Genomic DNA, 22,921 nt, shown 5'->3' on the forward strand with positions numbered 1-22,921 from the left:
AAGAATTACCAGAGAAAATATTGGTAGAATACTACAAAGTTCCAGCATGTGAAGAATGGGGCTTTGAGGAAAGAATACAAAATCCAAAACCCTCAAAAAAGGAGGTGTTGTTGTGGTATTAGGAGTTGCTGAAAGCAGATGATAAAAACACCAAGAGCCTGTTGCATTGGTGGGAAGGATGTCTGCCAGTGCTGGAGCAACCAGATTTATGGCACGTATCCTTGAAACCTGTTTATTCCACAGTTAAATCTACTACCATAAAGAAGAACCATTTATGTACTATTCACAAAATCTACATGACACCCAGCAGGATGAGCCAGTTTGCAAGAGGCCCGGTCCCAAGTTGTAGAAGGTGTGGTGAGACGAATGCTGACAGTGCTTAATTTGTAAATAAAAACGTGCTGGTGCCCAAAGCTCTCCTCTGAAACACGCGGCTGGTGCAATTAAATGTGCGAACACAGAATACTGAGGCACAGTGCTTAATTTGTGCTTGTTGTTTCCGGTGCTGAGCACCGGCACTTATTTTTGAGGGCCGGGGCTTATTCTTCTGCCTCAAGCATTTGCTGCGAGCAAAAGACACATACAGGAAAGATGGAGGAAGATGAAAACGAAAATGCGTCACAAAGGTAGAAAGCAGAAAGCTGCCAGAGTGAGCTGAAAGGGCAGGGAGTGGCTTTTAACGGATTGAAGAGGCCGAGATGGCTTCAGGATTACGCTGCCTCAGTATTCCGTGTTTGCACGTGTAATCGCATCAGCTGCGTGTTTAAGAGGAGAGTTTTGGGCACCGGCACATTTTTATTTACAAATTAAGCACTGCTGAGGCAGCATAATCATGAAGCCATCTTGGGCATCTTTAATCCGTTTACAGGCACTCTCTACCCCTTCAAATCTCTCTTGCAGCTTTCTGCTTTCTCCCAATGTAACGCATTTTCGTTTTTTTCCTCCTCCATCTTTTCCATGTGCCTTTTGCTTGCAGTTAATGCCTGAGGCAGAAAATAAGTGCTGGCCTTAAAAAATAAGTGCCGGTGTCCGGCACGGGTAGCCACTGGCTCAAATTAAGCACTGAATTCTGATGATATTCACATGTTTGTGCAGTGCCTGATGGTTACTAAAGTTTGGGAGGAAGTAAGTAGTATCCTGTCAGAGATTTAGCGCAAGGTGTAAATGTAAGCCTCTATTTGTTTTACTTTATCTTAAATCAGTAATATCCTTATCTAGGGCAGAGGTAAAATACCTGTTTTTTTTATTCTTCTGGCAAGGAGAGAAATATGCTGGTTGTGGGTACATCCCCGCCAGCCGGTTTGTAATGTCTGGCTCAAGGCTACAGAAAAAATAAGCAGACTGGAACTAGGCCTTAGCCCCACAATGGAAGTACAAGATATATGGATGAAGTTACAAAAATGGCAAGCCAAATATCTGGCCTGATATAGTTTGGAAGATGGGGTTTCTCTGTCACAAATATGACGGATATCCTGTCCGCCGTATTAAGATTCCATTATATCCTATGGAAATTGAAATATGGTGGATGGACTATGTAAGCTTCATGTTTGTGACAGAGTAACCCATCTGCCAAACTCTAAATCAGGCCCATTGTTCTGTTCAATGATTAAACTAAGACTGGCGGGTAACTTGGACCCTAAGCTATAGGGGCCTGGTTGTCACAGCAAGTCTTAGGAGAGCTTTCGGACTTGTCTCTGGTAATACAATGTGAGACCATTATATATTAGTAAATAAGGCAAATAAAAAAAAAAAATAACAATGGATTTAATACAAGAAAATGTAAAAGTTTCTAAATACCTTGCACAAGCGCTGTACTAGAAGAGTGGCTTATTATTCCCCTCTCAGCTTACACCACCTCATTGCAGGAATTCATTTATTTATTTATTCTGAGTTTTATTTCTTGGCTTTCAATCAGAAATTCTTCTCGTTTTTTTATAAATTAAGTGAGGCAAATTCATAAATAGAATTGAAATGGAGCAGAATGAGTCAGGCCTACATTGTACAATGTTGTTAACTTTGCATTGGCAGATTGCCCATGAGCAAATGATTAATGCGACATCCGCCAATGTGCAAAACGCTTACAGGTGAGATGACCATAGGAAAATTGGTCAAGGGTAAATAGGGAAATCTTTGAGGATGTCTGGCGTTGGCACAGTTTTTAGGCAAAACTTGAGCAAACGTTTTGCTCTTTATCTGTGAAGCAGTTGTCGTTCTATTGACACAAATTCCTTTGTAAACATTTCCCTTATTTGGAGTGCCTTTCTTTGATTCTTCTCATTTTCCATATACCAGTGCCATCATCTGACTGCTCCACCCCCTCTTTTTCATTTCTGAGCAAATAATGTGCAGTTTGCATCTGCACGAACCAGAGATGCACATTTTCCGTAGCGCAATTACATTTTTATAGCAAACAGTCGTCTTCAAAAGTGGGTGCTCTGATGTGACCTTAGCCTCAGATGTATTTCAACCTCTTTTGTGTAATTATTTAAAATAAAATATGTTATTTAGAAACATAGCCGTTTCCTCTTTGTAGGAACGTCAAATTGGAACAAGTACAGTGACACATTTATGATGGCCTTACACACATACATGCACCCTCCCTCATTCACAATGTAACAAAATGGGGGGCACTCAAAACCACAACAGACTCTCATGCCCCTGACGAAAAGTATTGATAAAGTATCTTTTATTTCTAGAATTCTGCTTTGCATATGAGGTGTATTTCATTCATATATGCATGTAAAAGATTACAACACGAATTGTCATTACCGTTTTAATACTTATTTGGCACATTTAACAACAATTAAAACAAGTGATTTATTTCTCAGCGTGTGTCCTCCTTGCAGTGCATTCGATTTTGTCACCCTCCAACTCTTGCTTAAGTGTATTCTATATTATGCACAAATTTAACTCTGCTCAGGAAGTGGCAGGAACAAGTCTGAAAAGGGCAGGTTTCCTTAGTAGAATTGTGAGGTAATGGGATATCCTATGATTTATGGAAAAACTTCCACTTCCTCTGTTGGATGAGTCTCATTTGGTGAAGAATGCACTGGCAAAATTGCAGAGCCATATCTTCCTTTGGCAGATGTACTTCTGCCTGCATATTCACTGCTGAAGGGGGCTAGTCCCTCCTCCACAAATCGGAGAATTCTGTGTTAGCACCCAACTCTATTCCAGGCCGAGATCACTTACCCCACTCAATGGCTCATCATACAGTAAACACAAAACGACTTGGAAACAGACTGTACTACGTTAGTATGATACAGAAATGTAGTTATGGCAGCCATTCCGTGATTTGAAATACGGCTTAATCAAGTGCTTGCGTTTCAATAAGAGTTAAGCTTTCTTTAAGAAATATACTTAACATACCAACTATGGAGTAAAAACTCTCCTGCAATAATCTCATTGGATAGGCAATCACCATAGGCCATGTATTCAGGTATATTTGTATGCTTGTAATCTCAGTTTAATATTTTTTAGAAACCAAGATCAACTAATTTATGCATACATTTTTAGTAAGTTCAACACAACACATATGTTCTTAAGTTGCAGCTTACATGACAAATGACGTAAAGAGAAGAATATAAAAATGTCTGACTTCTGTGCCAAGCAAAGTTACGACAACCTCTGCCCAGACAACCCTTCTAAAAGGCTGGTCAGGAGCTAGCCAATGTATGTATATTGGATTCATGTAATACAAGGACGTTTCAGACAAATTATGTTCCTGACATTTATATTGTTCCTGTCTGATTCAAAAACTAAAATATCCTCATACCCCAAGATACCCCAGGTGTTAAAATAATTCCCAGAGTAGCCTAACACAGCCGAAGGCTCAAGGTGACCCAAACCTGCCCTTAACATATGTTTCCGCAGCTGTCTTGTGAAGTTCACTGAAGGGACCTGTATAGGTTCATACCATTTAGTGTCAAGTGGAGTGATAAAGTCTACAATAATTGACTGGAAATTAGAAACAACCAGGAAAGTGGAAGAGTTTCAGAAACACAAAAGTAACAAGAGAAATGATAAAACTTTGTGGCCCACAATCATTAGATCAAATAACTAACATTTCTTGTTATGGGAAATCTCACTGCCTTTCATCACGGCAACAATCCTGTGACTTAAAACCAGGACACCTTCCTTCACAAACACAGGAATCTCGAAGATAGAAATAAACAACATGACTTACTTCTCATCCACTACTGGTGAATCTGCCGTGCTAAAGTCTGAAATACTTATAGCAAAAAAAGACTGACATAACCAAAAGAACGGGTATTGAATTGCTGGCCTAACAAAATAGTGGTTGGTCAGTCACATAACTATTTTACACATTCCTAAAATTAATGAATGTAAAATTAAAATATACTTTCTGGTGACCGTATTAACTCTAACATTCACAAGTATAAAGGCCTGGGTTAAAATTGCTGTGTTTTATGATCTTTTCTGGTCTGATATTATTTTTAAAATTTACTGGCCTTGTAAGAAACAATGTTTCTCTCACTTTTCTGTTTAAAAAAAACAGAACAGCCCATATTTCTCAGAGCTGTCTGTGCATCTTTGGTCTGAGTGGATTATTTTTTTTGTTATACAATATTGAATTTTGAACACTGAAGTACATCCTGACATCAACGTCTTCTCCTCTCCAGATGCTCTTATGTTTATATCACTTTATAGTTCTTTTTTGCGTTTATTGTTTTCATACAACTTTGCCACAACATATCCTGGCATCAATGAATGCTATTGCCTTTTTAATAGAGGGTATATGTTTGGGGTGCTTATTATGAAACTCTGGGTCATCCGAAATGCCAGCTGAAGGCCCAAGCATGGTTTGTTCTGCTCACAAAAGGGTATTATTATTCCTACAAATAACTGTAGATACTGATGCCATATATGAAGATATTAATATTTCTATTTAAAATCTCTTACTCCATGAGCTTAGCTATGTCTCGTTTAAACATGTTAGGAAACTTAAGCCCTGGCATTGCATGACAAAAAAACCTGTCCTGAATATTATTCATATAACTGAGCCAAATGATAGGCGGCAATAAGTATTTATTAAATCTTTTGTCTTTACTCCTGTGTTTTGGCCAACGGAAGGTGTGACAATAAGCTCTCGCTGTATTTGTCAGTGTTTTTTCTTTCCATTAAAAGGTCCACAGCTCACTTGCTGGAAAATTAGATTTTACAGCAGTAACAAAGCAATAAGAACAAATATCGTTCTATTTTGTAATTAGAATATGCTGTCTTTTTTTAGCATTTTTCCAAATGTGAGCAGCAGCTTGAGAACACATGCGCCCTGTTCACTTTAGCTGCTTCCCCCCCCCTAAAACTTCCTTGCGCACCTCCCTTTCCTGTCCCACCCAGACAATACCATAACTCCCACTTTTGTGGTCTGATAGGTAAATAACTCCAAAGCTATCATGCATGTTTCTACTAAAGTACTAAAAAATACGGTCCATTCTGGACAAACACTGCGGAGTTAACAGAAATCTACTTTGTGTATCTATGAAGATAGTTGTTATTAAAAATAAAGGGTTCAAGGTAATTCACGCTGGTGGACAGCAAATATTTTCAGTTAACATTCTTAGTGTCCGCATGTAGAATTAGGTTAATTGAAGCTTTTCTCCATCTTCTGAATGATTCAAACATAGAAAGTGAAGTTCATATGAAATCTGCTAAGACGCCATCAAAAATATTCAAGAAGAGGTGTGCATGGTGTTCCCTGAAGACTAGTGTTGGGCGGAAACGGATCGACCTCTCACCAGAGCCTCCGAGCACAACACCTGTAATAGCAAAATATAGGTTAAATCATCAAGGTAACACAACAGTAGGACCAATCAGAGGACCATAATGCCAAGCATTCAACTACACTTTTAAAGTGCTCTTAAATAAAGATGTCACATGAATCCAATCACTTTCAAAAACATCATATTTTCTATGCCCACCCAATAGTTTCTGAAGGGCAAAGCACATACAGCAACCTTAACTGTAAATACGTTTTAGCAAGCTCAAAACATTTTGCCAAATGCTCTCAAAATAATAGGTCTTCCTGTCCCTCAAGAAAAGCAATTTGGACCCCAATGATCTACCCAGCTAGCAACCTATCAATCAAATCCCCTTCATCAGTTAAACCGCAGGTAAAAATGTGTATATCCAGTTTCAAGAGCATATTGACATCAATTGCCTCCTGTGCAGCTATAAATGAGGAGTCATACAGCACTGCAGCACATCCTACTGGATGCGAAAAAGCTGATCCTCAAGGAGGACGAGTTTCGGGTCTTCATCCTGCTCCACATATTGGAAGTCTTTTGCTCATCAAGTCTTCATCAATATTGTTTTACTCCACATTTCAGACATAATTCAAATTAGCCTGAACTAAAGTGACAAAATACGTTAATGTGTATCATATAGACAAGCAATCACAAAAAGCTGCATCTTTTATGACTCCAGCGAATCATTGGCTTTAGGAAAGGAAAAGGCAAGGAATTCTTTGTAGGTACATTAGATGGCTTACTCCACATTTCAGACATACGCAACTTAGCCTGCACTAAAGTGAGAAATAGTCAAATGTTTGTCATACAGACAGGTAATCACTAAAAAATGCATTTTGTATGACTGCAGCAAGTCACTAGACCTTTGGCAATGAAAAGGCAAGTAATTCTTCAGAGGTTCGTCAATCTTATGTAAATGTTCTTTTATTATTATTCAATACAGTTCTGTGCTATTTTAAAGTTGCTTTTCCTAGTAACTATTGTGCCATGGATCTGCATTTTAATATACTCAGCATTTAAGATGGCTCAAGTTCCCTCAAATAATTTGGCTGGTTTGTAGGTGCTCTAAAATAAGCTAAATACTAGACATTTTCTAAGGGTGATTCCCGGTAGAGCTGTGGTCGCCTTGTTTAGTTCCAGATATTAAACCTTTCACAATTGGGTGCCAGACTATTGATAGTCCCGCTAATGTGACTGAAAAGCATCTGACAGAAGAAGTCTTACCAGAGACAGATGAAATCCTGTAGAACACACCACAGAAGCTCAAAGCTGAAAGTGATTTTACCAAATACCGAAAAAGTTTTACAACTTGGCTTGTTGACTGCAACTCTATCTAAACTGAAGTGTTCTTTTTGACCCTCCTTGCAGCTCAGCGCCACAAGTTCTCCTTTGGGGGTTTAGGTTTGCACTTGATAAATACCAATATAGACAAGTATAGACAGACACCATTCTATCTATGTATTGACGCCTGAAGGCTCCTATGTCAAATCTACTTGAAAAACTGCAAGTTGCAAACGTTTCGCTTAATCAGACAAATATTACGTAGTAGCAGTTTATACATTACTGCACTGACTGGTTCTACAAAAGGCCAACCCATCATTCATACATTTAACATAAGAGCAAGAACCAAAGCACATCCGACAACTCTCGGCCTGCAAATAGGGTCCAAATAAAGGTACCGTGGCAATGGGTCTGAGCTCGTAATCGTCTCTTCACTGATCAAAAAGCAAATCGCACTTATGATGCTCAAAAGGTACACATGGCCACTGAGGAGTCAGATCCTTCCAGCACTGAAGGTTATTCTGGAAAGAGCTGAAGCTCCAGCTTTTTTGAGAAATACAGCCTTTGCAAAGAGTCTTAGGGCCTGATTTAGATGTCAGCGGAGGGGTTACTCAGCCGCAACAGTGACGGATATCCCGTCCGCTAAAATCTAAACACCAAAGACAACAATGGTATTACGATTTCGGCGGACGGGATATCGGTCACCGTTGCCACTGGGTAACCCCTTTGCCGAGATCTAAATCAGGCCCTTAGGTTTTTTAAAGTTTGTATCAGCAGTACCACTAAGTTTATACTGCTGGGGCTTTAATACAAAACAATGCATCACACATCCATGAGCCCGAAACCACTGCAGTATATCAATTACAGAAGTGCAAAGCTATAGGAATTTGCTTTTTAGTTACCTTGAGTTATTATGGAGCTCCCACATGGGCTATGCTCCTATTCATTAATCTCACTCCCAATGTGCCCAAATCGGTTTAAAACATTTAAAAAACTTTGCATAATTACCCAGCATAATTAAATAAAAATAATAAAACAGATACCACAACCTGAATTGTCTTTCTTTGTTTTAATCAATGCAGAGATATTATCAGGCCACTGAACTGTATTCAGTTTACTTATATAAAAGATGTGAGGAGGGGCCCACTGAATTACATAGAGATGTCGTCTATGATATCTGGTATTGGATCCGGGTCTTATGGGGACAGGACATCTGCCTGCTGAGCAATATTCAAATGAATCAGATCGTCATATCTCTACAACTCTAATGTTAACCACCTGAGTTACCTACGGTATATATATATATATATATATATATATATATATATATATATATATAAAAATGCTCCCTGCATGCAACGAGGCAACGTAAAGCAAAAACGTTAAGGAACTACAACAAGGTAGCATCGAAACAAGCTGAAGAATTGTCTTTTTTGTAAGGTGACAGGGAGCACACACACCGACAAAAGTTCTTTTTTGGCTGTATTTGTTAAAATCCTTGCACCGGTCCAGACTACTGGTGAAATACAATTGTGTACTCCAGGTGCAATTAAAAATTACATTTTGGAATTGGAACCCCGGATCTGTACTTGCGTAATGACTTCTACATCTGTAAAACTTGAGTCAGTGACCGTAAGGTTACACATATATATCAGTCCACAGCTACATTCTCTCTCTGAGTTATTTACCTGGGATTCTAATTGGTGAAGTACAAGGTGCAGAGAAATCAATGCAGCTGTTACATTGACCTGCTGAAGTAGATTAACCTACTGCCTGCAATGGCTGCAAAAAGGAACAAAAAAAGGATTGTCTCAGAAGACAAACAGGACGACACTGATTGATTGGTAGATTTATGGTAGTGGTAGGCCCGAGTGGTGAATGCTTGTATTCACCATGTTATTAACACAATGAGTATAAATGAGTTGACTGACATTGAAATGCAGAGTTTTTTCCCCTGGCTCTGCTAGTAGAGCTGACTAACAGTTAGTCACATGCTAGGCAAACTAGGCTCAGTCGGTCATCCTCCTGGAGCTGACTGAAATGAGCACCACTGACTTGTACAACTAAAAACCGGGGAGATTTCCTGACAGGACCCTGTTTCTAAAGGTGGGTTCGGGCAGAGTCAGTTTCATGCCAGGCAAATACAAATCTGCATTTTATCTGTTAGGTGGAGAACAAAAATGAAAACCACTGAGTTGGCCAAGCAACATGAAGCTTTCTAAACACTACTACCAGATACAGTCTCACAGGTCCTTCTTCACTAATGATTACATCAGTCATGAGCTCAGTGACTGCACTCAATGTTTAATTTTGTACAAATAATATTTGTAGTCGCTTAGTGTGACAATCCACCAGACCAAAAATCTCATTCTTCATGTGATTTCGCGCCACAAAAGGACCCGTTATGTACAATTCCAGTTCTATCCAGATGTCTTTCAAATGCTCTAAAGTGCACAAATGGAGATAAAAATAACAACTGTCTTCTGTTGATAAAAGCACATGGCCTATGAGGTAATGGCTCACCGCCATTTTCTTTATTTAGCCACCAGTATTCAGCACTGACCATTATTTTCATTACACTTTGATTAAATATTCTTTCTGGTCTTTTACTGTTCAGTATTTTTGTTTTAAATAGTTTTATTGAATTATTTACAAGGGCTATAGAAAAGTCAACAGAACCAATACTAAATATTATACAATAATAACCGACAGAAACCGAGATAAGAGTCGAATTGCTAGTCCAAGTCTACTATCATATTGAATTCTAAAGAAGATAAAAGGGCAAAGTAGACCTTCTGGGTGTACGACTAAACATAAATTATAGGATATCTCTTCAGGTAATGAGTATGACCGGGATCACAATTCAGAGTGTGTTTTTTCTCTTTTTAGGACGGAGACTGTTCGTTTTGATGCATTAAGCATTATGTCGTCAGCCCCTCCAGTTAATCCAGTCCAGGTCCATCAGCTGTGTACAGAAAGGCGACCTGCTCTCTTCCAGTCTCATAAGACTGTAAGTGAGCTAGGTATAGATCTGGTAAGCTTAGACCTAGTAGTAGATCGTCTGCAAAGATTTCCAACACTGCTGTAAAGCCCACGTTTATGTAGAGATGTAAAATATATTCTGTGTGTGACTGAATCCAAGACCGCATTAGAAAAGCAAACTTACATCCATACATCATATGGTACGGTACATATTACCTTGAGACTCATGGCAGTTCCAACATTCGAAACTTTTTACTTTTTTATTACTATTTTTACTTTTGCTAACTTAACAAAAAATGTGATTTTGTTTTGCTGGATCTGGTCGTAGGGTCAGTCATTATTGACACATGGTTTTGTCCTCTGGAACATTTCATGCACCTCCCAAAGTGTAGTCTAAGTTTGCACCGTTTGTATTACACATATGTGATTGCCACTCCTTTCCAGATTTTGGCAGGACTAGTAATCAATGTACCAGATAATTTGCATAAGACTTTTGGCCGCTGCACATGGAGTTTTACCCATTCAGGTCAGCAATATACTTCAGTGGGCCTTTCCCACTTCATGTAGATAAAAAGCACATTAAATAATTTGTTTGTGATCAGTGTATGAAATGTGTCCCCAATCAGAAGTTGTAAGAAACTGGATTATTAGTTGCAAAGGATGTGAGTTCTTCATAAGTAAAAGGTCCACAATTGTCTCTTTACTGGAGATCAAGTACCCATTAGGCATTTGACTCTCTCAAGGTAGTGAAGCAGGCCAGCCCAAGGCCTACTCAGGGGAGGTGGTGTGGGTTAGCAATCCCCATTCACTAGCATGCAACAACAACACTAAATAAATGATTGTTGTTTCAGTGCTTTTTCTTTCAAAAGGAAAAGTACATTTATTACACACAGACTACTAAATACTACACGTTAGCTTACAAATCTATATATGATATAAATGAAAAGAGTTTTAGTGACACCCCTAAATCTTGTTTTACCCTTAAGGGGTGCTGACCTCCATAATAACAAGACACCCCTTCTATACCTGATGCAACATCACAATATAAGGGTGTGTCATTATAGATAAAGCAGGCCTATTGGCTTTGTGAAGAAGTCACATTTATATTACAGGATTACTTATGTATCAACAATCGAGCATTTCAAATAAAGCAATTTTAAAAACAATCTCAACCATGTGTCAGAGTTGTTCTTTTACACATTCAGGCCACAAAATGTAGCCATATGACCAATCACTGGAGTCTCAGCTCCCCACCGCATAAGAACACAAGTTCAATTCAAAGAGTGCTTTAAATACATGTTCAGCCTCTCCCGGGATCATCCTTAATTGATCCCAAGAGACTTTTGGTCACTATAGTAAACATTACTGACGGGCTGTGCAACTCCTGCAAACACCCCCATCCCCCAACATTTTTGCAGTTCATTGGATGGTGTCCCTGCCCAGATAGTGGCACAACAGAGCAGTACAAAATGTGCAGATTAGGCCCCACAGTGCATAATGGAGCGCCTCTCAAACCGACTTTATGAATTTCCGATTAACAGCTCTCTCTGCTTCACTTTTACAATGCAACAGCGCATCACATCTTTTTTTTACCTTTTGGGGTGCTGATGCTGTGGTCCAGTGACCAGTGTGAAACCCAACTGCTAATACTTGTCCTGCCTGTGTGGAGCGTTGGCGGGGAGCCGAAAATGTGCGCACTTTGCACCCCACAGACATGGGTGACGAAGGAGCTGCAGAGCATTGCTTCCAGGCCCTGGCCACCTTGGGAGCAGTAGAGAAAGGGTGCACCGGTGCTGTAAGTGGCACCTGAGTTTTTGGTCTCCTGTCCGTCAGCCTCTGAGGGAGTTTATGACTGCAGGCCCCAGGGTTTTGACTCCCAGGTGCAAAAAAGCTGGATCGCGGAGGCGAAGTCATGCAGGCCACTCTCCCCAAGGATTTCAATTAAATCAAGATGTGCTGATCCCTGTGCCCTGTCCACCACGGGGGGTTCGAAGAGAAATATTGGTAGAGCCTCACTTGATCCATTTCTCACTGGGTAAAAGGTAAAAACTTTAAAGGGCCATACCTTCGCCCCATTGGCCTGATTTTCACCATATTTGATCATTTTGCTCCTTATGGAGAGCTCTAGATATAACAAGTGTTTTCAATAGGCCTCCTGGCCTCCAAAGGGTGCACTTTATGGGAAGCTGGATTTACTGGCTCCCAGTACCAGTCTTCTCCTCTCTTGGCTCCTGCTGCTCGTCTCCTGCTGGTGAGGATATCTAACGTATACTCTATGCAACTAACCAAACGAACACCCTCCTGCCTGCACTCCCTGGCCTCAGAGCCCAAAGGCTATCTTGCAGGACACCCAGGGTGACAGTGGAATCTGGGTCTTCTCCACCTGGTCCTCAGTGGGCATATGGAGACCCGAACTGCTGGCCAGACCCATTGCAGTCCTGGGGTCAGCTCATTTCAAAGTCCTTATTCCATCTTAGTAGGTCATCAGGTGGGTCCTCTTTCCAGCTTGCTAATTTTAGGATGCCACATCACCCCTTCACCCCATCCCAACCCTCCTGCATAGCTTTCTGGAACACTTCAATTTGGGGCCTTCATTTTTTCTCTGTGAAGAGCTTCTCTGAGCACCTCAGCTCCAACCCTAGCTGACATCTCTGCCATATCCCTTCCCACCAAAACATCTATAGGAGAGCCCCTACTGTTTTGGCTACAGATGTCTGTGCTTCCTCCTTTGTTTAGTGGGCCTGGACTGACCCAGTTCAGGGGCAGTGTGACAAGCTAATTATCACATGCAAATTTTCCCTATGTCACTTTCCTCTCCTAGGAGCCAGGTCAATCACCAGTAATTACTCTCTCTGTGTGGGGAGGTCCTTGTTCCCTCTGCCGTGGGACAAAGTAACTACCATAGCCTGGAAGGTGGGACAAAAACCAGGAATCTGATTATGTACTGAGCAAAGAAACATGTCAATTCTTGACATAATATAAGATGTTTATATGTGTTGGGATCTGCATATTCAAACTTGGCATACATATTCTACCCCAGTTTGATACCTTGCTGCACAGCGTAGGCCTAAGCAGTGCAGAACTGCACTTTAAGGCAGATTTTACCTATATGTATAATGCAGTGAAAGCACTATGGAGCAGATTTAAGGAAAGTGGTGCTGCACCCAGTGCAGCGCCACTTTCATAGCACCCCTTAGCACCCCCTACTGCCACCATGTGTGCACCATATCAGTAGGGGGCAATAGCGTCAACATTCTTTAGGCTATTGCTGTACTGTTCAGGGTTATCGCCAAAACAGTACATAGGGGCCCACTGTGAACGACGGTGTGCTCCTTTTAACGTCTGCTCTAAGCAGGTGTTAAAAGTGCCAAACAAATTACGCAAAGAAATCTCTTACATTTCTTTGCAAACTTTTTTTCAGCATCCCTAATGGGGGAACGCCCCCTTTGCATACATTATGCGTAGTGCATGGATAATGTAGTGCAAAGGGCTACAAAGTCGCGCAAAGCATGCATTGCGCTACTTGGTAAATTTGGCGCCGATAAAAGGCCACCTTAACGTAAAAAAATGACACTAAAGCGACGCTAAAGTGGCACTAGACCTCTTAAATCTGGGCCTATAGATTTACCTGTGAACCCTACTGAGCTTTCTATGAATACCAACAAATATTATAAGGCCTACCCAGGCCAGGACCTATCCTTGCAGAGTCCCTTCTGCACTAGGCCCTCTGGGCACAATTACCAGGCTGTGCAATACTGCAGTTTCATTTGTGCAGCCCGCACACATGCGCACATGCATGTTCACATGTAACCAGTCCAGTGCCCCCTACTTTAGCTGCACTGCAGAGAGCTTATCTTAAGAGGTGAAACTGGTGGTAAACACGCTCCATATAATTACTGTGAAATTACCATGAGTGAGACAACGTTAGTTAAGCCTCACCTACAGCAAAGGTCCAAAAACTAGGTGCTCAAAAATAGAATCCTGGTGAACTAAATGGGAGGAACCCATTTGCAACTGAAGTACTGAAATTGCCAAATTTCCAGATGAAGTCTACAGTTTCTTTTTTGAGTTACTAAATAATGAAGTTCGGCTACTTGAATACCTTGGCTACAAATTAGCTCCTTGGGATTGGACTGTATCTAAGCAATAGGCACTAACATCGGTACCTATAATTCTCTCATATTATAGTGATGCTATACAGGCTTTACAAAAAACACATACAGGCTTTACAAAAACACATACAGGCTTTACAAAAACACATACAGGCTTTACAAAAACACATAAATACATTTATAATTTACACCCCTAACATTTTCCTTACACTTTTCTCTTTACCTTTTATTTGAGGCTTGATCGCGTTAGCTCTGTTGCAGACTATAATTGTCTCCTACTTGACCCGATTAAGAGGCTGAAACATATGTGGCCTTTCTAGCTGATAATGCAAAAACTGTTTTAGTTGTTCAGGTCCTGGGATGTCCCTTTGTTTATACATACACTTATGCCCAGCCAGGCAAATGGTTACTAGGGACAAGGTGTAGTGCAGGAGGCACCATACCACGATTTGCCAAGTACAGGAACATAGGGGAATGCGTCAGTGGTGTTGGAATGTTTGTGTGCCTGAGGCAGCCAGTAGAGCATTGCCTAACTTTTTTTCAAGGATCACTGGTTGGGTAATACATAGGCACACGCAAGGAACCAATCCTATATCCCCATTTTCCTACAAAGGATGCCTCATTTTGGGACACCACTCCAATAACATTTAGCTGGAGTCTACATGTGAGATCCTGCAGTGATGTCTGTTGCTCTTTCACAATTAGCTTCACTGATATGCTGAGAAATAGGGAATTATCCTAGAGCAAGGGACCAGCTGAAGTCATGCAGGCCAAATCTAGTAAATCTTGACCAGTTGCAAGTCTATTTCTGATGCCAAACCTTTGTTTGTGGGCATTGAGGATCCTGACTTCGGCATAACGTCTTAAAAACCAAGTGCAAAAAACATAGCTTGTCACAGGGAAGCCAATTCTTAGTGAATAGTGTCCCAAAATGTCTAGCCGAAGTGATGCGTTGATGCCTGTTTATAGGGAGACATACTTTGCTAGCCAGACTTCATGGTGACCCCAAAAGTATAAAAGACTAGATGAACAATGCTTTGAAAGTTACACAATGTCCATATCATATTTTACACATTGCACGTAGAATGGTCAGACCAACTTGGCACACTGATAAAGCTTCTAATACAACCTCTAATTTTATTTGCGATTTATTAAACATTAAATAAACACTTGTTGCCGCCCTCCTAGTAACATTTAAAAAATGAATATCTCTAAACGTGTTTTGGGATGACAGCTACCCAGAAGACTTCAAAGCTTTTTTGAGAAAGATAAGATCATTCCGTTCAATGGTGGGTAGGTTGTGCCACCGTTAATACGGTGCAGGCTCATTATTTTAATTCCCTAATGATTATATCTGACATATTTGACGCAGAGGTTTTTTTTGCTTCTAACCCTCTAGCACTGGGTTGTCAAGTTCTTTGATCAAACGTGTAGGAAGGAGAAGGGAGGAGACGGCATTTTCTCAAAAACGCCTTTCAGTCGCTATGTTGGCTTGGCTACAAAAGGGGTCTGTGATACAGAGCAGAGAAAAGCAACCCTAGTAAATCAGCTAGAGCAGTGGATCTCTTTGCATCGGAACCCTACAAAGCACCTGCAAACCAGTCTGTTGTTTGGCAAGTACTACGTGTCTTTGGTAGTGAGTAGCATCATATGTGGATTTATCTTTGCCTTAGTAAAAAGGACTAAGACCCTTTGGTGGCCTAAGTGGTGGGATACACTGCCAATTATCTGTCTAAAGTGCACAACTAAAAGGAAAAACTGCAGAATGTAGAATGTACTTAAGTGCTGCCATCTTGTTTTCACCGTGGCACTCACACTGTCAGTTTATTTGCACTGCACTGGTACTAAGGAGAACAATCATGAAGAAGAGATGTGAAGAAACATAAAGAGTCTTTTCACAGACACAGAGCCTGAAATATGAGAGACCTTCTTTTGCAGTTCAAAACTCCACTCTTGGAGGTTCAGAACAAGACTTGCTAGAGTAGGCAACAAATTAAGGGCCAGATGTAGGTAGCGTTTTGCATGGTGCAAACTGCAAAAATCGCAGTTTGCGCCATGCAAAACGCACATCGCGATGCTCATTCTCATTTTGCGAGTCGGTACCGACTCACAAAATGGGAATGCGACTTGCAAATAGGAAGGGTTGTCCCCTTCCTATTTGTGACTCGCACCGCGATGCTAAATTGCTTTGTGACCGCGAACGCGGTCGCAAAGCAATTCGCAGTTACCACCAGTGTCACACTGGAGGTAACCCAATCGCAAAAGGGAAGGGGTCCCCAGGGGACCCCTTCCCCTTTGTGAATGCTGCCATAAATGTTTTTTCAGAGCAGGCAGTGGTCCAAGGGACCACTGCCTACTCTGAAAAAACAAAACCAAATGGTTTCGTTATTTTTTTGTATTGCAACTCGTTTTCCTTTAAGGAAAACGGGCTGCAATACAGAAAAAAAAAACTGTTTAATTTAAAAAGCAGTCACAGACATGGAGGTCTGCTGTCTCCAGCAGGCCACCATCCCTGTGAGTGCAGGGAATCACAATGGGGTCGCAAAATGCGACCCACCTCATTAATATTAATGAGGAGGGTCTTTGCGACCCCATTGTGATTCGCAGACACCGTTCTGCATCCGATTTTGCGATTCGGAAATTGTTACATCTGGCCCTAAGTTCCTTAAGGAGAAGGCCCTTCATAATGCTGCTCTGAAAGTACTCCTTAGGGGTTCAGACAACTACTGCTGGCCTGTTCACAATATCTTTGGCTGCTTACTGCACTAACCCTGCCCAGACAACTGAAATCCCAGCTGAAATAGAGAGTGGACAGTATGTGCCTATGTAGCATCAATCTTATTGTCTTTATCCACCAGGTATCCTACTTCAGAAAGAACACAGACTTATTGCAGAAAATGTTTCCATGGAGCGCATGAAAAAATCAAACATCTGGTCATAGAGGGAAATGACTCTGAACCCAACAGTGTTGGTTTCACGATGCAGAGTAGCTAAATAAATAAAATATCTTATAAGGAAAAGAGTAGAAGACCAACTGCTTCATTCATACAAAAGTGACTATCACATTGGCATTGCATTATTTCCACTTTTCCTCTGTTGCTCTCATTAACATTGTGCCCACTGTACTGTTCTTCTTTACATATGAATGTTTCCTTCTGTTCTCTTGTTCTGGTTTCATAATTAAACTTGAACCCTTCAATCAATGTTTCTTTGATCTTTTTTGGACATTTCAATAGGTGTAATTGTCAGATGTCTGAATTATAGTAAAGGAAACACAAAATACACTTATCAATTAGCACCATTCAGAAAACACCGAAACTTTATAAATACTGTTTTTGGTGAGATTGCAACTTAATACTCTTTTAACTGATTTACAAATTGTGTTGGCGATTTGTATCATACTAGGACTATTTTAATTTTTTTTGTAATATTTATCTAATTATGCTTGACTTGTTACGTTATTTGGTACCAGACCTTACCTATTTTCTTTGTACACTGTCCAGTGGTAGCACACAGTTCATAACTTTTAACTATAGCTGATATTGCCTTTTTTTCCTGTAAATTAGGATTTATTGCAATAATTCTTATTTAAACTCACAGGGGATTTATATCCTTGCATAAACACTTCAGATATCAAACCAAGCGAAGGGTGCCAAGATTCTACACACAATCCAAATTATCCTGTGTCCACCCTCTAGTAGGTTGGCACTGAGCAGTCAGGTTTAACTTAGAATTCAATGTGTAAAGTATTTGTGCAATAAATCATACAGTAACACAATGGAAACACCACAAACATTCACCACACAGGTTTAGAAAAATAGATAATAATATTTATCTAAATAACATAAGGTAAAAATGACAAAGATCCAATAAGCACAAGTTGAAATATTACTTTTAAAAGGCTTAAAAGAGTCTTAATCCTTAGAATTAACCAGTTGTCTCTTTGTTACACACAGTACCTGGTATGCATTAAAAATTACAAAGCGTGGGGACCGTAGAGGAGGAAATGCATGGAAAATAGGGTGTTGCACTGAATTTTGTTGTCACGACACAGACGATATAGCGTTTCTTTTCACGATGCATGGGGTTTGCGTTATTTTTCAGCATGCAGTCTTGGTTCCTCACTGCGGTGTGGGGATATATTGATGTCCAGGGATGATGTGGGCAAAATCCTTGATGTGCTGGAAGAAGGCACGGGTGCTGCATCGATTCGGTAGGCAACGCATAGAATTTTCCGTCGCAAGGCAGGTGCTACATGGAATTTCCAGTCAGGGCTGCATTGTTCCGGTCGGCTGTGCGGTGATTTCTCTGTCGCAATGCAGGCTTCGCTTTGATTTCGGCAGACGGTGCATCAATTTTCGACGCACAAGGAGTTTCCTGGAGAGATGAAGTCTTTTTGGCCGTGAGACTTCAGAAAACAGGAGGCAAGTTCAATCCAAGCCATTGGAGAGCACTTTTGAGGAAGGCAGAGTCCTTCTCAGTAGAGTCAGAGGCCAGCAAGGCTGCAGTCCTTTTCAGCAGAGCAGTCCAGATGAGTCTTTGCAGCAGCCAGGCAGTTCCACTTGACAGAATGCATGTGTAGATCGAGAAGTGTCTGAGTTGGTGGGGTCAGAGACCCGGTTTATATACCCCAAAATGCCTTTGAAGTGGGGGAGACTTCATAGAGTGGTTTTGAAGTGCACAAGTTCTTCTTTCAGTTCAGTCCTGTCTGCCAGGTCCCAGTAGGGGGTTTGGCAGTCCACTGTGTGAGGGCAGGCCACTGGCCTTTGAAATGTGTCAGGTCCTCTACCCTTCCAGCCTAAGAAGACCCATTCAATATGCAGATGAGTGCATTGTGACTGAGTGTCCTGTGTTTGTGGTTGTCTGGGTGAAATGCACAAGGGAGCTGTCAACCTGCCCAGCACAGACGTTGATTGGAGACAGGCTATAAGGCACCGATGTTTTTTAACTGCAGAAAAACGCTCACTTCTTAAAAGTGGCATTTCTAAAATAGTAATATAAAATCCAACCTCACCAATAAGCAGGACTTTCTATTACCATTTTAGCCATACTAAATATGACCTGGTTACCCCTTTCAGATCAGAATCTACCACTCAAAAAGTATATGAGGGTAGTCCTAATGCTAGTCTATGAAAGGAGCAGGCCTCACAGTAGTGGAAAACGAATTTAGGAGTTTTTCACTATCAGCACATATAAACCACATATGTACATGTCCTGCCTTTACCTACATAGCACCCTGCCCTACGGGTTACCTATGGCCTACCTTAGGGGTGACATATGTAGAAAAAGGGGATTTTAAGGCTTGGCAAGTACTTTTAAATACCAAGTCAAAGTGGCAGTGAAACTGCACACACAGGCCTTGCTATGGCAGGCCTGAGACACGGTTAAGGGGCTACTTATGTGGGTGGGACAATCAGTGCTAGCACTTAATTTACAGGGCCTGGGCACAGGCAGTGCACTTTACTAGGGGCTTATAAGTAAATCAAATATGCCAATTGGGGATAATCTAATGTTACCATGTTTAACGGAGAGCGCATATGCACTTTAGCACTGGTTAGTAGTGGTAAAGTGTGCAGAGTCCTAAAACCAGAAAAACAGTGTCAGAAAAGTAGAGGAAGGTAGGCAGAAAGTTGGGAATGGCCACCCTAAGGCTGTCAGGTCTAACAGTCGACATCCCTTCCCTAGGATGCTTTTAGCATTTCAGATTTTGCTAAGAGATACCATATATGTACATTCCTGAAAACTGGGCTAAAAGGAACTTCCACATTCTCAACCCTTTGCCATGCAAAATTCTTCCTTTTATGCAACTCCCTGAAGAACAGAATCGACAAAATCATCCTACATTTGCTAAATGTAGCTGGTTTCCCATCCTCTTTTGGATTCATACTAGACACAAATCTCTCTCTCATCCCACATATGAATAAAATGCCCATAACAGTATATATTTCCATCAAAACAATCTCAAGAAAAAGTCACCACATCATCTCACCCAACCAATTTAAAATGCAGTCCCTGGCTGCAAAAGATTCAACCACATCATCCCGATTCCCCAAGACTGCCACTGGCTCCCTACTCCTGCAAGAATACAGTTAAAAACCTGCTGCCTTGCACACACGGTCATGCACAATGACAGGCCTCCTTTCCTCGCCATACTACTCACCAGCTCTTGAGGGCCAGGAGAGCTAATATGCTGAAATTCACTGCTCTTGGAAATGCCTGAATTCAGAACCTCGGCTGCCCACAAACAATCATTCTCTGAAGCACCTCTTTCATGAGGAACTCAGACACACTTTATTAGGAAATATACCTTTGATTACTGCCTTCTGAAAACTCAGAGCTCACCTTTTGAGACAATCCTGAAGCTAATGTTTCCTTGATGTTCCCTCTGTCATAACATACATTTATCTCAAACGAATTACTTACATTAGTACTTCCATGTTTAAATAATCCTACCTACCTGTTACTTGTAAACTACTGATGTCAACACATTATTTGTAAAGCTCCCAAACAACTATTGGTGTAATCATGCTACATAAATGTAAAAATAATAATAATTCTGATATCCATGCATCGATTTCCTAATAAGCACACATATGACCATCCTGCAAGACAGTAGTGCACAGGACTTGATATAGAATGTAAATTGTGTTGACTGCTGGGGCTGGAGCCTTAAGGGGTCACCTTACATGATGTCTTTCGAGAGGGGGTGGGGAAAGTGAGGTTGCATTAAAAGACCAGTCAGGATCTAGCTTACAAGACTGCAGATGGAGCCAGACTCCAGGAGATATTGATGTTCACCTATTAGTGGACTGGCCCTGTGTGGTGCATGTAAAGAGGTGAGGCCTAATAGAATATCCTTGGTAAATTCTCTCCCACCTTAACTACTTTACAATCATATTTCTTAGCAGAAACCCAGAAATGCCAGACACAACCCTGCACCTCATGCGGAATTAGGTGTAAATGCCAATGCACCAGTTCAAACTTTTAATTAAACCAGAAGGAAGAAAAAAATGCAACAGGAGATTCTGTAACAGTTGAAACTCTTGTAAATACAATAAAAGAAATACAACTTTGCTCTCATCCATGTCTATTAAACAAATCTACTTCAATTAACAGGAAAATTAATTGGAACTTAAGTGTCAAACCACTCATCCAGAGAAACATGATCCCAAGCATTTGAAAAAGTCATCCATTTTATAGCTGAATATACACTTCTGTATATACCCTAAGTGAAGTTACAATGCGTAATTTTTTTTGAAGCATAACATTTAGGCCTGCTTTACTTTTTTGTGGGCAAGTAGATTCTGCTGTTTGTGTTCAACACCAAGACCCTCATTATGACCCTGGCAGACGGCGGTATTTTGGAGAAAAGTACTGCCAACAGGCTGGTGGTACCTTTCCCCAAAATATGACATTGGCAGTTTGGCTCACGCCAAACCGCCAATCTACCACTCCATCCGCCATGGCGGCTGTCACTGTCCCACCCACGGGATTATGACCCCACCTACCGCCATGGTTTTTGTGGCTTCTAAACCGCCATGAAAACCATGGCGGTAGGCACTATCAGTGACTAGGAATTCCTTCCATGTCACTGATAGAGGTCTTTCCCGCCCCCATCCCCAGAGCCCACCCCCACCCTCCTGACCCCCCAAAATACACGCACATTCATGCACCATCATACACATGCATACCCACATTCACCCACGCATGCATACATCCATTCACACACACTTACATTTATACATGCACCCACGCATTCACACAACACAACAGACAGGCACACTCACATTTACACATGCACACACATAGCACACGCAACGCACACCCACATTCACCACACACAAACATACACACACACCCCCTCACACACACACACACAACACCCCCATCCCCTGTCGGAGTACCCGACTTACCTGTGTTCATGTGGTCCTCTGGCAGGACACAGGACGGGGCGCTGCTGCCAGCAGCAGCGTCCGCCGACAGAACACCGCCAGGCCGTCTCATGGGTTATGATGCGGTCTGTGGCAGTCTACTGGCGTGGCACTGCTGCTGGCAGCGGGCGCCACCTTATCGCCGTCCGCCACCATGACCGTAGCCGGAATTCCACCAACCTTCTTGCGGAATTCCAGCTACGGTCACAATATGGCGGTCAGCTGGTAGCCACAGTGACTGTGTTTTGGTGGCGGTCGGCGTGGCTGTAGGTGGTTTTTACCGACACTGTCATAATGAGGGCTTAAATGTCCTCCAAAGCGGAATAGGGCCATCTGACATGCACAAGGCCGTTTTCAAACAGGGCGCACATTGACTTTGCCATAATCATTTTGTATAATTGAACAATCAGTAGGTCAGGTGTAGTAAGCAATCGTCAAATAATACTGGTCACAACTTGTAGGCAGTATTTCTGTCATCAGTGTTGAATTTTGCGAACCAACCCATGTACTCATAGGGCCAGATCTACAATAAAGTGGCGCATCAGTCCCAACGCACCACTTTTCTTGTGCCGCCCCTGCCCCACCTAACGACACCATGGCTGCGCTGCATTTACAATATGGTGCACCATGGAACTTGTTTCCACAATAGCGTCATAATTTCTGATGCTATTGTGCAGCTTTGCTGGATTAGTGCCATAAAATATGGCACTAGTGCAGCAAAGCACTAAGGAGGCACATTGGCTACTATGGGCCCATCACTTTAACGCCTGCCCCAAGCAGGCATTATAAATGACGGAAAAAATGTTGCAGTGAAATCTTGTAAAGTTCACTGTGCCATTTCTTGCGG

The 22,921-nt window shown here is 41.5% G+C and overlaps 1 protein-coding gene across 3 annotated transcripts in view; it reads right to left on the reverse strand.

The window, feature by feature from the left end:
* Positions 1 to 2,669: 2,669 nt before the first annotated feature.
* ABAT (4-aminobutyrate aminotransferase) overlaps positions 2,670 to 22,921 on the reverse strand; it is a 718,549-nt gene continuing 698,297 nt past the window's right edge. For all 3 annotated transcript variants that reach the window (XM_069210537.1, XM_069210534.1, XM_069210535.1), the window contains exon 16: positions 2,670 to 5,780. In XM_069210537.1, coding sequence (XP_069066638.1) covers positions 5,659 to 5,780 — 122 coding nt within the window. In that variant the 3' untranslated portion in view covers positions 2,670 to 5,658. The remainder of the gene's footprint in view (positions 5,781 to 22,921) is intronic.

This window comes from Pleurodeles waltl, chromosome 10 (assembly GCF_031143425.1).
Source record: "Pleurodeles waltl isolate 20211129_DDA chromosome 10, aPleWal1.hap1.20221129, whole genome shotgun sequence".
Classification (NCBI taxonomy): Eukaryota; Metazoa; Chordata; class Amphibia; order Caudata; family Salamandridae; genus Pleurodeles; species Pleurodeles waltl.